Source organism: Pungitius pungitius, chromosome 9 (assembly GCF_949316345.1).
Source record: "Pungitius pungitius chromosome 9, fPunPun2.1, whole genome shotgun sequence".
Taxonomy (NCBI): domain Eukaryota; kingdom Metazoa; phylum Chordata; class Actinopteri; order Perciformes; family Gasterosteidae; genus Pungitius; species Pungitius pungitius.
In genome coordinates this window covers 8107450-8123160 of record NC_084908.1, presented here as the reverse complement: position 1 = coordinate 8123160, position 15711 = coordinate 8107450, and the positions used below count along the sequence as shown (strand labels likewise).

Below are 15711 nucleotides of genomic sequence, written 5' to 3'. Positions count from 1 at the left end.
GCACTATTTTCCCAAAGTCAACTTGCAGTAGAGTAAATCTTTAGTGTATTTTGGTGTGTGACATTGCAGTAGCACAAACAATTATACTGTTTAAAACATTGTGATGTGTTGTGACATGAATTGGTTAATAAGGGGCTTGGTTAAAGTAAGGTCACATGAAATGAAGTTGCCTTCCCCTGTCCTGCTGTATGTGTGCCCATCCTCTTATAGATGCGCCAGGTAGTCAGTGAGCAGGGTAGGGAGAGGAAGAAGAGGGAGCAGTTTCAGTCTGGATCGACCAATCAGGTTCCTGATCCGGAGTCGACATAACTGGCACAGACTCCTCGGGCCACCTAGGAAGAGACATGGGGATATTCTCACTTGAATTCAGAGTGATTACTTGAGTCAATGTTCACAATCAAGATATTGCAATACCTTCAAATGTCAGTAGCAGCTGTTTTGTTTTTCCACCAGCAGGCGCTAGCTCAACGGGCCGCTGATCGTTATCGTCTCTGATGTTGACATTAGCTCCGTAGTCTAGTAACACCAACACCTGTTCTGCACTGTCCTGTCTGGCAGTGGCATGTAGAGGACTTTCAATTCCTTTCCCTACATTAACATCGGCTCCTAGAGAAGACACAGACAGACTCTGACTGTAGATGGAAGAGAAGATAATTTGACAATATGCAGTGCAACGAATTAGAATAAATTGGGGTTCCGAAGATTTTATACAAACATCACTTCTTCACAGATAAACTGTCTTAAGTCATGGAGCCCAACCCTGGGGTCAAAACCCCAAAAGAGGTCCTAAGAAAAATCCTGGTTCTTTGACACTGCATCATTTGACCTCTTCAATCCTTTAACTGACACATCCCCAATAGGAAAAAAGCCCACACCAAGGCCATGACCCATGCCAAGGCAAACATTTAAATAAACAAAGGTTAGAAACCAAAGGATGGGTGTTAAATCCAAGCCTCCTTAGCAGTTTCGGTTTTCATGGATTTTGCTTTTCACTTATTTTAATATACTCATCCTCCTAGTACTTTAAAAGTCTCGTTTCAGAAATCTCCACTTACTGCTCTTTTGTGTTTCCCGCCTGTGGGACTGTACTTTGTCTCACCAATTAGTCTCATTTGTCTAAATAGTTTTTCCTGTCCCTCATCCTCTTTAGCCCTAGTTTGCGTTCCAGCATTCTTATTTCAGTGTATTTCTCTAGATTTCTCTAGAAGACCTTTCATAAAGCAAGAGACTGCAAAATGTATTAGCCATTTTTTGGTGCATTTATTTGACATACGTTTGGGCATTTCACTAAAGCTTTTCATTTTGTCAACAAAAAAAGACCAAAATAGCAGAAATAAAGTAAATGTGACACACCTCTGTGCAGCAGGATCTTCGAGCATGCTGTGTGTCGGTGTAGACAGCTCATGTAGAGAGGAGTACCCAAGTGGGACACTTCATGGTTTGGATCTGCTCCATGAGACACCAGGGACTCCACACACTGGCTGTTACCTGGAAGCACACATACAGTGATTAAACATGCAGAAAGATCATTTTAAAAGAAAATGTGGCTTCTGCTGTGACCAGTTACTGAGCAGTAGCAAGGGATCAAGAGTAAGTCAACAAACTTATCATGGTTTTCGAAAGAATCTGGTACTCACTGCTTGATTTTTGCTACATGTTAACAGCTAAAAATTATACGCTTCTACGTGCATAGGCATCATAAGCTATGTTTAATAGGCAGTCTCACAAAAAATGCAACCATGCATAAGTGAGGCGAAACATTCAGCCAAATTCCACCTACATGATGGGGTAAGAGCTGGCCAATATAGAGAAAATCTCATTAAAACATTTAGGTTCAAATGCTTTTTCAGAGTTTTGCAACAATATCAAAGGGTTCACTAATGGTGCTTTTGCTAAATATTCACACAATAAGATTTTTGGTTTATCGTCACCAGTGATTTATGCAATATCCAAAATCCAAGTAGTATAATATTGTGCCATGACACAGACTAATACATTTCTGACCGTTTAAGAATACACCGTCCCTTCTCTGTGTATTTACCTCTCTTGCAGGCTTCGTGCAGAGCCGAAGGGAAATGTGTGTGGGGTGTGTGTGTGTGTGCTCCATTTTGCAGCAGCAGTTCCAAACAACCGACACTCCCAGAGGCACAACAGTTGTACAGAGGAGTGACACCGTCGATGGTGGCAGAATTCACCTATACTCACACATATGTAGGTCAGAAAACAGTCACTGCACACACACGCACATTGGTGTATAACTGGAAATCTCCTGATGTCTTATGACAGTGAAAATGTTTTAGTGTGGCCAAATGGTGAACATGTGATAACAGTTGTGATGGTTGTGAGATGACGAACACCTACATTAGCTCCAGAATTTAATAATGCTCTGACACAGGCCACATGTCCTAACAGGCAGGCCTCATGGAGAGGGGTCACATGATCGATGGTGACAATGTTGGCGTGATATCCCTAAAAATTCCAAGCACACAACATTACAACTTTAGTTGTTAAGGAACCATACTGCCTTGTTTGAATTTGTCTATATACAGTGAGGAAAATAAGTATTTGAACACCCTGCTATTTTGCAAGTTCTCCCACTTGGAAATCATGGAGGAGTCTGAAATTGTCATCGTAGGTGCATTCCCACTGTGAGAGACATAATATAAAAAATATCCAAAAAATACTAAATTAGATGGTTAGCTGTTACTAACTGCTAACATGGCCAAGACCAAAGAGCTGTCCAAAGACACTAGAGACAAAATTGTACACCTCCACAAGGCTGGAAAGGGCTACGGGGAAATTGCCAAGCAGCTTGGTGACAAAAGGTCCAGAGCAATCATTAGAAAATGGAAGAAGCTAAACATGACTGTCAATCTCCCTCGGACTGGGGCTCCATGCAAGATCTCACCTCGTGGGGTCTCAATGATCCTAAGAAAGGGAAGGAGGTACAATACATGGCCCTGGTCATCCTCTCCTTAATACAGTGCAGTCACCCTGTCCCATGTGCAGAAAAACACCCCCAAAGCATGATGCTACCACCCCCATGCTTCACAGTAGGGATGGTGTTCTTGGGATGGTACTCATTATTCTTCTTCCTCCAAACACGTTTAGTGGAATTATGACCAAAAAGTTCTATTTTGGTCTCCTCTCACCACAGGACTTTCTCTCATGACTCCTCTGGATCATCCAAATGGTCATTGGCAAACTTAAGATGGGCCTTGACATGTGCTGGTTTAAGCAGGGGAACCTTCTGTGCCATGCATGATTTCCAACCATGACGTCTTAGTGTAGTACCAACAGTAACCTTGGAAACGGTGGTCCCAGTTCTTTTCAGGTCATTGACCAGCTCCTCCCGTGTAGTTTTGGGCTGATTTCTCACCTCAGTTAGAGCATTGAAGATGGGTCGAGGCTGGGTGTTCCAACATGACAATGACCCAAGCACACAGCCAAGATAACCAAGGAATGGCTCTGTAAGAAGCATATCAAGGTTCTGGGGTGGCGTAGCCAGCCTCCAGACCTAAACCCAATAGAGAATCGTTGGAGGGAGCTCAAACTCTGTGTTTCTCAGTGACAGCCCAGAAACCTGACTGATCTAGAGAAGATCTGTGTGGAGGAGTGGGCCAAAATCCCTCCTGCAGTGTGTGCAAATCTGGTGGAAAACTACAGGAAACGTTTGACATCTGTAATTGCAAACAAAGGCTACTGTACCAAATATTAACATTGATTTTCTCAGGTGTTCAAATACTTATTTGGAGCTGTTTCATACAAATAAATAGTTAAAAAATAAAAAAAAAATTAGATTATGTCTCTCACAGTGGACCTACAATGACAATTTCAGACTCCTCCATGATTTCTAAGTGGGAGAACTTGCAAAATAGCAGGGTGTTCAAATACTTATTTTCCTCACTGTATTTATGACTTGTAAGACTCAAGTGTCATAACAGAATAACAAAGAGAGTTTGAGATTTCTTTTCTTTATATATTTTATGATTTCAATTTTACTGTGAGCTATACATTTAGGACTAATTCAAAATAATTTAAATATCACATCTGTGTATGGCATCTATTTGCTCGCTTTGTCAATGTGCCTCATCGGGACACAGAATCGAGTTGACCCGATCATTACACCTGATAATTACACCACATACCTTTGAAAAAATAAGATATGTAATAATGCTTGAGCTACAAGGATATTGAAGCCGTTTCATCCAATGATCCAAACACAACTCAAACAAGCCCAAACAGAGTTGGAAAATATCTCATGTATTTCCTTTAGATAATTCACGGACGGCCATGGAAAAAAAGTAAAGAATCGAACAACATTTGAAAAGCTAAAAAAACACGGAAGAAAGCAGAAGATTGTTAGAGCATTCAATGCTCAATCCAGTGATATATGTAACATTCTCTCACGACAATTCGCTGTTTCTGCACTGTAATAAGTCGCTTACATCTTGCGTGACTCACAGACCTTGTTGCTTTTAAATGATCAAATGGATTTTTTTAGGATTACGCACACAAATTAACGAGACGAATTTGGACGAAGATCAATCACTGCAAAAATTCCTGAGTCTATGAGTGTGTGTGTGTGTGTGTGTGTGTGTGTGTGTGTAAGGATCCTACCTGGGCCAGCAAAGTGCGCAGGGCGAGCAGTCGACCCTGAGAAGCTGCTTCATGGAGAGGGGACCGATCTGCCCACGACCCTAGACACACACAAACCATCACGGAAACAGACATACACTTGTGTTACAAGTATGCCAAAATATACCACTTAACTGACACTGTTTCTGTTGTGTTTCAGAAAAGTTTCCAATGTGCCTTTACATTTCAATCACATTCTTTTTTTTGAAAGCATCATGACTTTAACAATCTCAAACTTTTGGCAATTAGATACAACACTTATTTACACCTTGACTTTCACATAAAAACTCACCGTTGTCACAGTTACCTACTGAGGTTTTAAAGTATTGTAGCGATCGGAGCGGCGGATCGAGTTGGGCGGCGCTGGTGGGCGCATTGCATGATGGGACAATCCTTAGATGCATTTCTGTTATGTTGATGTTCTGGTGTTTAAGATTATGTGTGTTTTCTAGGGTCTGTTATGTTGTGCTCAAATGTTACTGTTTAATGTTTTAATTAAATGTTTGATGTTTTGTTACAGTTTAATGTGTAGGAGTGTGGGCACCATGACCCAACTTGGTATGGCTGTGGGTGAAGTTCTTAGTTCGACGCCTTAATAAAGTGTCTATTTCCTGGGGTCGTGCGGTGTATGAAACACAGGAAGGGCAGCAAAATTAATACCAGTCTCCTGTCTCGTTCATCTGGCCAAGCTCGCCACATTGGTGTCAGAAGTGGGATATAGCTACTAGAATGCAGATGGAGATGGAGATTGAAGAGCTGGAGAGGGCCCTAGGGCAGACCCAGGGCCACTTGCGAAGCCTGATGCGGCAAAAGATGGAGTCTAATGAGGATGGACAACGCCTAGCCCTCCCTGATGGCTGCAGCACCAGACGGCTACGCCAGCAGGGGAACGTCTCAAGGCCTCACCCACCACCCATGGCTACGGAAGACCCTCGACTGCCCAGGACGGCTACTACCAGCGAGGGCCTGCTACCTACCAACACCCCCGACCAGCCACGGGTCTTCACCCCTGGCCTACAAGGCTCCTCAATCAAGCCAAGGACATCAGTCAAACTACCCAAATACGATGGGACGACACAGCTGGAGCCATATTTGTCACAAGTCCATCTAGCAGCCCAACACAGCGGCTGGGACAGCGAAGAGGCTGCCACCCATCTAGCCCTAGCATTAGAAGGCAAGGCAGTGCAGGTGCTTCGTGACCTAGCTCCAGCGGAACAAGGGGACCTACAGGCCCTAAAAATGGCGTTAAAGAGGAGATTTGGACAGCGGCTCCTTGTTGACCAGAGCCGGGAGGAACTAGCCAGCCGCCGCCGCCAAGGAGAAGAAAGTTTGGGTACCTTCGCAGCAGATGTGCAGCTACACGCTCGACTGGGTTACCCGCACTTCCAAGCAGCGGCACAAGAAGAACTAGCCCTCCACGCCTTCCTGAGAGGACTTGCACCTGAGCAGTTGCGTCAGCATGTCGCTCTCATCAGACCCCAGACCCTCGGTGATGCACTCCACGAGGCTGAACGAGCAGAGGGAGTACTCACCGCATGGCCCAGCCAGAAAAGAACTCTCCACCAACAGCCATGCGTCAGGCTTACCGATTATGACGAGGAAGAAGAAGCAGAAGAGGTCCGTCAGGTGAGGCCTCCACCACAACGAATGCAGCCCTGGCCTCCAGCACCCAGGCGGCGTCCCCCCCAGCCTACTGACCGCTGCTATCGTTGTGACGAACCGGGTCACATAGCCAGAAATTGCCCAGCCCCAACTCCGAAACCCAGAGTCACTTCACCAGCGGGAAACGACAGAGGAATGGTGTAGCGAGGGGTGCACCATTCCGGCCTCCAGCCCCCCTCCATGGCCGATGCACTTTAGTCGGCCGCCTCGGACACACTGAAGGGCTGTACCTGAACTGCAAACTGGATGGCCAACCGTGTCGGGCGCTGGTCGACACTGGGTCCACCATCTCCTTGGTACGACCTGGCATCCTCCCTGGTACTAGCGGAGACCTCCCAAAGACTTGGTCAACAACCACCACTCAGATGCTCACGGTAACGGGGGAACGAGCTGGCATGAGAGGGACCAAGAGACTGAAAGTCCAGGCTGGGGCCCAGGAGCTGGTGCACAAGTTCTGGCTTGCTGATATTCGGGACCCATGTATCATCGGCTTGGACCTGTTGACCCGCTGGGGTGCCTGTGTCAACGTGTTAGGAGAAACCATCACCCTTGGCACAGAGGTTGTGGCACTCCAGTCCGGTAGGGCCGCACCACCACCTATGCCGTCCATCGCCAGTGGCCCTGCACATCCACAGGCCACCTTGGCTGCCTCCATTGCACCAGCTGTCTCTTCCTCCAGTGAGACTGTGGAAGCCGTCCGTGATTTGTGGGAGCGCAGCAGTGCTGGCCTGGACCCTGAACAGCAGCATCAGTTGAAGTGCCTTCTGGAAAATTATATGGACATATTTGCGGCAAAAGACAAAGACTGCACGCAGACAGGGCTGGTCCAGCATTCCATCGATACCGGCTCTGCACAGCCCATCCGTCTGCGGCCCAATCGACTGGCCCTCAGTAAGCAGCAAGCTGCAGAGGAGAAAATTTGCGAGATGGCTGCTGCAGGAGTAATTGAGCCCTCTGACAGTCCATGGGCAGCCCCGGCCGTACTGGTAAGGAAGAAGGACAACAACTGGCGGTTCTGTGTGGACTATCGACGTCTCAACAATGTCACCAAAAAAGACTCGTACCCCCTACCTCGTATTGACGATGCTCTCGATTACATCGCGGGGTCCAGCTGGTTCAGCTCCCTTGACCTGCGCAGCGGTTACTGGCAGGTAGAGCTGTCCCCCGACGCAAGACCTAAGACCGCCTTCACCATCGGGCAAGGGCTGTGGCAATTCCGCGTCATGCCATTTGGACTCTGCAACGCGCCGGCTACATTTGAGCGGCTGATGGAAAGGGTGCTGGCGGGCATTCCCCGGAATCATTGCGTTGTGTACCTCGACGACCTGCTGGTACATGCCAATGACTTTGACAGAGCCCTTATCAACCTCCAAGAAGTCTTCAATGCCATCCGCCATGCCCAGTTGCGACTCAACCCTGCGAAGTGCCGACTGCTAACAAGGGAAACAGCTTTCCTGGGCCACATTGTCAGTGCTCGTGGTGTAGCTACAGACCCAGCAAAGGTGACTGCAGTAAAGGACTGGCCAACCCCAGCTAACGTCAGTGAGTTGAGAAGTTTCCTGGGCCTGGGGTCATACTATCGGCGCTTCATCCGAGATTTTGCTTCGATTGCCAGTCCCCTCCATCGTCTGACTAACCTGGGCCAGCCATTCCTCTGGGATGACACCTGCACTGTAGCTTTCAACCAACTCAAGGTATCGCTAACCAAAGCCCCGATCCTTGCCTACCCTGATGCCCGCCGGCCCTTTATTGTGGACACTGACGCCAGCAATGTGGGGATCGGGGCTGTCCTTTCCCAACACGGGGACGAGGGGGAACGTGCAGTGGCATACTTCAGTCGATCCTTGAGCCGGGCGGAGAGGAACTACTGTGTGACACGACGTGAGCTGCTAGCGGTGGTCCGGGCGCTACAGCACTTCCGGCCATACCTGCACGGCAGCCACTTCCTGATCCGCACTGATCATGCCTCGCTCACTTGGCTCCTGAATTTCAAAAATCCGGAAGGGCAGGTTGCTCGATGGCTGGAGGCCCTACAAGAGCATGATTTTGAAATTCAGCATCGGGCAGGGCGACATCATGGCAATGCCGATGCACTCTCCAGACGCCCCTGCGAGGCTGTCGAGTGCCGTTACTGTCAGCGACAGGAGGAACAGGACCAATCAATGCCAGCAGTGACGATGGTGCAGGCGGTTGACAACGAAGCAGACCTGTTCCCACTGACAAGCCTGCAGTTGGAGCAGCAGCAGAAAGAGGACGGGACTCTGGCGTTAGTTAGAAGTTGGCTGGAAGCAGGGCAGCGCCCCGAGTGGGCTGTGGTATCAGCACTGGGGCCCGAGGTAAAGGCCTACCACTCGCAGTGGGGTAACTTCGAGTTCCATGACGGGGTGGTGTACCGGAGGTGGAGGGCTCCCGAAAGAGGACGCGACCTTGTACAATTGCTGGTGCCTCGCACACTCCGCCCCCAAGTCCTGAAGCTTGCCCACGGCTCGGTGGGGGCGGGGCACTATGGGAATACCAAGACTCTCTACCGCCTCAGAGAACGGTTCTACTGGCCTAGCTGTCGACGGGACGTTGAGCTGTATGTGCATTGCTGCGACCTTTGCACTGCCCAGAAGGGGCCAACCCAGCGCTCTCATGCCCCATTGCAGCAGTACCTGGTGGGGGCTCCGATGGAGCGAGTAGGAGTGGACATTCTTGGGCCCTTTCCGGTCACGGATTCTGGCAACCGTTATGTCCTCGTGGCCATGGACTATTTCACTAAGTGGCCCGAGGCTTATGCTGTGCCGGATCAGAGCGCCATCACGACTGCAGAGAGACTGGTGGAGGAGATGTTTGCCCGCTTCGGGGCCCCCGCTGAGCTGCACAGCGACCAAGGGCGAAACTTTGAGTCCCGGGTCTTCAGCGAGGTTTGTCGTCGGCTCGGGGTGAGCAAGACCAGGACGACACCCCTGCACCCCCAGAGTGATGGCTTGGTGGAACGGTTCAACCGCACGCTAGCCACCCAACTTGCTATCCTCACCAGCCAACACCAGCGTGACTGGGACCGCCACCTACCATTGGTCCTGTGGTCCTACCGGACAGCTGTCCAGGAGTCCAGCCGATGCACACCTGCTGCCCTCATGTTTGGGCGAGAACTACGGACCCCAATCGACTTGGTGTTTGGGGCTCCCCCCGAGCCCGAGATCAGCGGAGGGACAGCGATGGACTACTGTCGTCGATTGAGGGATCGCCTGCAGGTGGTCTATGACTATACTCGCCAGGCCCAGGCCAGCTCCGGAGTGCGGCAGAAACGAGCCTATGACACCAGGGGCCGGGGGCAAGCACTCATACCCGGGGACCGGATCTGGGTGTATTGTCCAGTCCGGAAGAAGGGCGTCTCCCCCAAGCTTTGCAGCCACTGGCAAGGGCCCGGCGAGATTTTGGAACGCCTGTCGGAGGTGGTGTACCGGGTGCGCATGCCTGGCCGGGGACGCACAGTGGTGTTACACCGGGACAGACTTTCACCGTACCGCCCCCTAGCTCCGCCCACGGTTGGAGAGGACAGTGACGTTTGCAGACCATGTGCTGGTACAAGTGGTTCCCCAAATGTGCCGTCTGCAAGCCGACGACGGCCTGTACGCCAACGGCGTCTACCGGGACGTTGGAGAGACTTTGTGCTAGGTGATGGGGTCGTTGAGGACAACTGACCCCTCAGGTGGGGGCTATGTAGCGATCGGAGCGGCGGATCGAGTTGGGCGGCGCTGGTGGGCGCATTGCATGATGGGACAATCCTTAGATGCATTTCTGTTATGTTGATGTTCTGGTGTTTAAGATTATGTGTGTTTTCTAGGGTCTGTTATGTTGTGCTCAAATGTTACTGTTTAATGTTTTAATTAAATGTTTGATGTTTTGTTACAGTTTAATGTGTAGGAGTGTGGGCACCATGACCCAACTTGGTATGGCTGTGGGTGAAGTTCTTAGTTCGACGCCTTAATAAAGTGTCTATTTCCTGGGGTCGTGCGGTGTATGAAACACAGGAAGGGCAGCAAAATTAATACCAGTCTCCTGTCTCGTTCATCTGGCCAAGCTCGCCACAGTATATTGTGTGGCTCTGTCTCGATGGTAAAAACGACACCTAATTTCAGGGCCGTTTTGCAGACAGCTGTGTTTGAAGGGAAACAATGGTGGTACTCTGTTGAGATGGAAGTAGCCTAGCAGCTACCAACATGTTCCTGGCACCATCGGTCTAAAGTGGTCTGTTTGCCACTCACCCCCTTCTGTTTGACACATGGAGGAATTCCTCTGCCATGCGAGTGTGACACTAGCATTGCATTGGGATGTAATGTATGGTTAAACAGTAGGGCTGCAACAACGAATCGATTAAAATCGATTATTAAAAGCGTTGGCAACGAATTTCATTATCGATTCGTTGTGTCGCGCGACTATTATGTTTGAGTATTAAAAGAAAGTTGCGCGCGCCGCGCAGAGCTGAGAAAAAAAAAGTTGAGCGCTCGCGCAGCAGAACAGAAGAAAAAAAGCTCCGCCCAGCAGAGCGTTGTTAAGAAAAATAAACAAAGAGCAGCGCTGAGGTAGATGAAAGACCATCGGAGAGACCCGTAATACTGTTCTGAAACCAATGCGATCTAAATCCTCCCAGGTATTTCACACTGAAATGGGGGGTGCGGGTCCTAGCGGGCAACGGGGGGGGGGGGGGGGGGGGGGTGCTGCGGTTTTCTTCGCAGCGCCAGTAGTTTTACGTTCTAATCGCCGCGCTCGACTTCAAGGTGTAACCTTTATTATTGTTCGGTCTGAAACAGCGCGCTCAGTGACGGATGGTGCAGCAATATTGTTGTCCGGGTGGAAATCAGGAGAAAGGTCGGTCCGGGAGATTTTCGGGAGGGGCTTTGAAATTCGGGAGGGTTGACATGTCTGATTGTAAGATATGCAAAAGCGACATGGCCTGGCATGGGAGCACCACGGCAATGATTCATGATTTTGTGCCTAAAATATTTAATTTGGCGGCTGTAAAGTATACATCATGCGATGTGTGTATGTTTTTTGTGTTAGTCCATTTTATTTGCTTACTTAGGGATGTTCAAGGAGCAATCTGTTAGTCAAAACATATTTAGAAAGTGCACAGTCAGTTCTATTTTTCAATAAAGGGTTGGAAATTAATGTTTTTACATTTTTTATTTTTTTATCCGATTCATCGATTAATCGAACAAATAATCGACAGATGAATCGATTATTAAAATAATCGTTAGTTGCAGCTCTATTAAACAGCATATCCATGGTTGAGCACGTGGCAAGCTTTTGGCGTCTGCCGGGAAGTTATTTACGTGGAAGGAGACAGGAGCTAGACTTCTAAGTTTCATGGCATCCGTGCAGCACGACGGGTCACCCAGCTCGCTTTGCCCATCAGCAGCATGTTAACCACCTCCCTCCGGGCACTGCTCGGAGACGCCATCTCCACAGAGCTAATGCCATCTGTGGCATGTGCAAAGGTGTGGAGGTGAGGCTGTTAAACTGCACTGTATCCTCCCCCAAGAAACCCACTGCACTAAAGCACTCCAGCCTGGCCATGAAACTGATGAAACTTAACTTGGTCAAGAGGGTTCTACTACAGGGAATTTCAACATTTCTTACCTGATGTTGATGTTTAAACTATCTACTATTCTGATGTGGGCTGGTTAAGTTAAAGCATGACAGGAGATTGTTTGATTATTTTCGTCTTGTCTTTATTTCACGCAGCAAAGCGTCGGCTAAATGACATGTAATGGACTCTCTCTGCTGACATTCATCTGCAGTCATATGTTAAACCATCTGTAACCAGTGTTGTGCCTGAACGCGTGCCTGAACGCGTTCATTGAACGATAGTTCATGAACTCGTTCATATTTTGGGCGAACGTGAACTGAACGTACTGCATTAATGCCCGATGAACGTTACTCTGAACTGGTTCATTCTGGTGTTTATGAACGGCGCGTTCTTTCAGGTTAACATCGTTCAATAGGGTGCCAGATTTCTATAGAAAACACACCGTAAACGCGCCTTAATAAGTAGCGGAAAAACACCCAATCTGGCAACACCAGCCACCAGTGTCGCACCGCGCATGCGTCATCAAAAAAAAAAGAAATGCATGGAGGCGACAGCTGCGTGTAGCAAAGAGGCGGCGTATAATAATTTAAATGAGTTTTATGAAGTTACTGACAATGTCGGTGAGGATGGGAGGAATATGACCTTTCTTTGCAAACAGTTGCACCTTAATGATAACTGTCATGTTTTTATTCCTTATTTAAACAAGACCATTCAAGCAGCATGTGTTTGAGAATGTTGTAGGGGTGAACGCTGCAGCTGCTGCTAGTGTGGAGTGAATGGACAGCAACATTAAAGCAACAATAGGGAAATGCTGTCCCCTCAATGCTAATGTAAACCCTGGTTGGATAAGGATTCAAAATTGGATATGAAGATTAAATCTGATGCATAGCTTCAGTGTTAAAACTGATCAAATAATTGCTGTCTGTGGTTCTATATGAGCTGTGACAATAATTTTGAAAAATAATAGCTTGCAGCAACACATGGGAAAAAAAGAACTGAACTAGTTGGAACTGACAACTTAGTTCAAATATTTTGAAGTTTGAACTATGAACTGAACTAGTTCATTTTAAAATTTGTGAAATGAACTTGAACTGGTTCATGTAGAAAGTGAACTTTCCCAACACTGTCTGTAACTACACCAGAGTTAAGCATATTGATGTGGCAAACTATACTGACCTTGGGGTGTTACAAAAATCTGTATAATTTTATTCCATGTGTCCACCCAGGCTAATTGGTCATCCAGATGTTATAAAAACGAAAATGTTATTTTCTTTGTAATCATCCAACATAATGTTACTAAGTGTTAAGTGGGTATTTTTCCTAGTAGGCCAGTGACAGAACGTGCGATGCATTGAGTGGGCAACGCGCCGCATGTATCGAGTCTCAAAGTAACTCCCTTTCTTCCCCGAGCCTGCCCCTCAGTAAAGGGCCCTATTAAGAATGTCAAGCAGCCCACAAAACCTATAGCCTGTATACTGTAGGTAATTTATGCTGGAACTTTAAATTCTTAACTCATTTTGTATTCTTACAAGGCAGTACGTTTTACCCACCCTCTACGGCAAATATCAACCTTTACCCAGCGGAAAAAACATTTGTGCTTTTAATTACATCAGAGTATTGTACCGACCTTGGCTCGTCATAATGCCCCAGCAGGCCTTTTTCCTCTCCGGGACCTGCTCTGCTAACGGACCGGGCTCGGCGCTTCTTTTCCGGGACATCTCCGGTGCTGCCGGCGGAACTTCTGGCATCTTACCAAGCTCTCACGCGCTTACTGCTCAAATAACAGACTGCAGCAGCTGAGCGTGAGCTGGGCCGAAAGGGGACTAGCAGGGTGGGCGGGGCTCCGATGTAGTGGAGAATGTGATTGGCTCAACGGCAGTGTTGTTTTTGTTATGTTCAATGCACATGACTATCTCACATGCGCAACCACGTGTTGTCGAGAAACTCTATTTCTGTTCATGAAATGACCAGCATATTGATATGGAGGACAAAAAATGACTTAAGTATAAATAAATCAATGAATAAATGCGTAAATACACGTATAAATAAATAGATGCTTATATAAAAGAATAAATACATTAATGTATTAATAGTTTACACCTAAACAGAACATAATTAATAAATCGATTTCTACATTTCTGTATTTCTACATTTATTTATTTATTCTTGTATTTATTTATACTTATTTATACTTACCGGTAAGTCATGTTCTTTTCCTCCATAACACACAGCCCTCAGCTCGTTGGTTAGGCTGCGCGTGGGCGTGCCCAGCGTAGTGTGAACTAAACTAAGTGACAGTTTAGCAGGTTAAATCACAGTGTAGCCACAATCTTAATTCCGTTCTCGTTCCGTTCTCGAGCTTGACGCGTAATGAAAGTAGGCAGCAACTTCGTTTTTATAAAGATTTACTTACATACAATAAACATTCAGTGCTCGAGTTGGCACAACGGTCAAAAAAATGTATAGCTCCACAGACTGATAAAACTCGACTGAATCTATGACGTCATCAGCTACGTAACTTAAAGGAGCCTTGACACATTTTTATAAAACAATAAACACATCTTATTAAGGCAAATTTGGCTTTTACACACAGCATTCTGATCTTTATATTAAAATGTCCACAGAGAACGATGTAACTGAATCACATCATCAAACCCTTTTACATTTTAGATCTCCTTATATTACATTATATTAACTACATCTAGTTCTGTAATGGATTTGCCAGTGGTCAATATTTGTTTATAATACGGGTAGATGAATACAGCGATCTGATTAGTTGAGAGTTGTCACGTAGAGCTCTCAATGGCCCTTTTTCCTGATCTCTGGGGAGCACAATCACCAGACTGAAGCAGAGATGCTCACGAGTCCCAAAGCTCGAGTCCGAGTCGAGTCTGAAGTCTTTCAAGGACGAGTCTCAAGTCGAGTCTGAAGTCACCGTGTGCGCGACTCGAGCCGCACTCGAGTCCGAGTCTCAAACTCCAGTCCCCATCTCTTATCTCTCATCGTCCCTTTTACCGTAAAAAACCATACCAACAACTTTTTACTCCTCCTTTACTCTATGTTTTTTGTGGTTTTTCCCATAAAATGAAAATAAGAAGCGTAGCCGCTAAACCGGAAGTACGTAGATTTTCACAGTAAGAATCGACGCAACCGTCTGTAATGACAGCGGTTACCAGGCTAACAAGAGGAGAAAAGTTCATTAACGGATATAAATAAATAATCCTGGTCCGACGGGATGTGTTAGCAGCAGTAGTTGACTACACTCACTGCTCTTGTCCACGTATTGTTTTGCTTCAGTGAGCAGAGCAGAGACAGTTTAAGGAGATCGCAGAGTAAACGGTCCGCCCCTGGAGTGCATACGTCCCGACGTCAGCGAACCATCGGTCGGACCGCCAGCGGCACCCCCGCCTCCCCGTCAGCGCCACCCAGCAGCGGCCGGTGCATTCGACATCTTTCTCGTGTGTGGCTGCGCGTGCGCAGCCAGCAACATATGTCAATGTACGTGTTACATAGGCAGGTAACGGAGGGAGGTATAGCGAGCTCATCAGATTTTTCCTAAAATTAAACATTGTTCACGAGTCCCAAAGCTCGAGTCCGAGTCGAGTCTGAAGTCTTTCAAGGACGAGTCTCAAGTCGAGTCTCAAGTCACCGTGTGCAGAGATGGGGACTCGAGGTTGAGACTCGGACTCAAGTGTGGCTCGAGTCGCACACACGGTGACTTCAGACTCGACTTGAGACTCGTCCTCGAAAGACTTCAGACTCGACTCGGACTCGAGCTTTGGGACTCGTGAGCATCTCTGACCGTGTGTGCGACTCGAGTCGCACTCGAGTTCGAG

General features: G+C 47.5%; 1 protein-coding gene across 2 annotated transcripts; it reads right to left on the bottom strand.

Annotated features, from left to right (window-relative positions):
* Nucleotides 1-17: 17 nt before the first annotated feature.
* Nucleotides 18-14382, bottom strand: asb5b (ankyrin repeat and SOCS box containing 5b). 2 transcript variants are annotated; one of them, XM_037472276.2, is made up of 8 exons: nucleotides 14072-14382; nucleotides 13503-13662; nucleotides 4621-4700; nucleotides 2362-2469; nucleotides 2042-2195; nucleotides 1354-1488; nucleotides 415-606; nucleotides 18-332 (listed from the first exon to the last, which is right to left on the bottom strand). In XM_037472276.2, the coding sequence occupies exons 2-8, from the start codon at nucleotides 13621-13623 to the stop codon at nucleotides 205-207; spliced, it is 918 nt and encodes a 305-aa protein (XP_037328173.1). In that variant the 5' UTR covers nucleotides 13624-13662; nucleotides 14072-14382; the 3' UTR covers nucleotides 18-204. The 2 variants fall into 2 exon arrangements, with proteins under 2 accessions (XP_037328173.1, XP_037328174.1); XM_037472277.2 differs by having other exon boundaries at nucleotides 13503-13646.
* Between the last annotated feature and the right edge of the window lie 1329 nt (nucleotides 14383-15711).

What these genes read in the sequence shown, in the direction of transcription:
- asb5b (XM_037472276.2), bottom strand. Translation starts at nt 13,623, where the DNA reads ATGCCAGAAGTTCCGCCGGCAGCACCGGAGATGTCCCGGAAAAGAAGC. An exon ending in GCACGAAGCCTGCAAGAGAG is followed by an intron (nt 1,489 to 2,041) that starts GTAAATACACAG and finishes GTGTGCTTCCAG; the next exon opens with GTAACAGCCAGTGTGTGGAG. An exon ending in GAAGATCCTGCTGCACAGAG is followed by an intron (nt 607 to 1,353) that starts GTGTGTCACATT and finishes TGTCTTCTCTAG; the next exon opens with GAGCCGATGTTAATGTAGGG.